At 51.1% G+C, this 1,668-nt stretch overlaps 1 protein-coding gene across 1 annotated transcript; it reads right to left on the bottom strand.

Moving 5' to 3' along the window:
• Window positions 1-351: 351 nt before the first annotated feature.
• On the bottom strand, window positions 352-977 carry Pmar_PMAR010625 (hypothetical protein; the record flags this gene model as incomplete). The annotated part of the gene is made up of 3 exons (XM_002772679.1): window positions 352-461; window positions 509-621; window positions 787-977. Coding segments are annotated over 3 exons (414 nt in total), but the record flags the coding sequence as incomplete, so codon positions are not given.
• Window positions 978-1,668: the final 691 nt, after the last annotated feature.

Raw genomic sequence — 1,668 nt, 5'->3', positions numbered from 1 at the left:
TGCTCGAGACACTCAACAGAAGCAGTACCCTTGACTGGGCATAGAGGTAGCGTCTGAGAGAAAAGGGGACGGCTGAAGTGCAAAGGGTGAGTGAGCAGCTACCACGAGTTCAACTTCAAAATCTGCGGATTCGTAACCTTTGAAGCACATGAGAAATGGCACCAGGGCTAACGAAGGATGATTCATGATGACCTTTGCATGGATTTGACCTGTGGAAGCTGGGCGGATGAGTGGATATTTCGAAGCCAGCTCTCTGAAGGGGAGTAATGAGCTGTGATGAGCAGCCGGATCTACAATCAAAACCTGAATGGCAACGATCAAAGCTAATGTGTTTGTTAGAGATGAGCGGACCGCCCGACGGAGGCCTTTCGGAGATGCATCAGTAGCAAAGATTCGACTGCGGCACATGATTCCAATGAACCTGTCGATAGCTGCCGTAGCTCCAGCACCACAGAAGATGACTGAATGATCAAGCATGTGACCTGGCGCCTGCGGCCGGTGCACTTACCGGAGTCTTCGGCAGTACAATTGAAATATTTACGAATCTCCTCCCTTGCGTCTTCGCGGTAACGCATCGTTTGACGAGCAGTTGCCGAAGCCATGGAGTGAGTGTTCGCGTATCTGCATGACTTGACGACGGCGGATTCAGCTGAGATGACTTCCACGTACGTAGGACAGACGGTGGAGGATATGAATTCCTCAACACTAGTCAGACTTCTGCCTGAAGCAGTATAATCGCAGTATCTGGACTGAGGCTCTTGATTGCTTGAGTGACGGTATCCTCACATCATCCTTCGCGTGGAGTCGTCGAAGGGTACGGGAATTCTCTCGTGCTCCCCGATACATTGCTCTCTGAGAGAGTTCACAATAGCTTCATACTCTGGCATGGCCGAGGAGCCGGAGTAGACTCTGAAGTTCTTAGGAGAACGCAGTTCACCGAGGTTCATAGCAAAAGTTGCCTGAATGAGAGTAAACATGAGCCGGAGGAACCATGCCTATACGTGAACTCTGGCATGGCCGAGACTATACCTTTGGAGGAGAGGCGACGAGACTCGTCGGATGGCGAAACCCATTCCCCCTGGCATCGATGAGCCATCGATGCCAGGGGAGACATATGAGAGAGGATTGCGTCCCTGATGACTACGTCGTGATTGTTGTGTGCTCGATCAGTTGGTTCTTGACACCCCGACATCCACCTCACTTCGCGATTCATCAATCAGAATCGTTGTCATGATCTCGAGTCGAGATTCTCGACCGATCGCGTCGATGGTTAGTTCATCTTTCAACATGATTAGTTCTGGAGCGTCACGCCCTGGGCGAGTCACGAGTACGAGCGAATGGAGCTGAGGGTGGCGTGATGGTGAAGCCTCCGAGCTGGGTAACACAGTTGCTGATGAACATTATTTGTAGGAGTAGCTGAGGCTCAGCTGTTGAGATTCGGACCCTTATTGGAGTTACTCAGAGGGAGAGTAAAGTGTTACGTGCGCAGGGGACCCTTTTGCTGCTCCGGCCCATTTGGCGCGATTGCGCCACGCATTTGCCTAGCAAACGTGCGTCGCAGGCAGACGTGCAAATTCTACGTGACATGAAATCTGCACATTACATTGTAATGGTCGCTCACATTAATTTACCCACCCAAATGTTGAACCCATTGTGCCACAAGCGTTT

This window comes from Perkinsus marinus, assembly GCF_000006405.1.
Source record: "Perkinsus marinus ATCC 50983 genomic scaffold scf_1104296960468, whole genome shotgun sequence".
NCBI classification, from domain to species: Eukaryota; Perkinsozoa; order Perkinsida; family Perkinsidae; genus Perkinsus; species Perkinsus marinus.
Note: the sequence above shows the minus strand (reverse complement) of the source record. Positions and strands in the feature narration are given on the sequence as shown.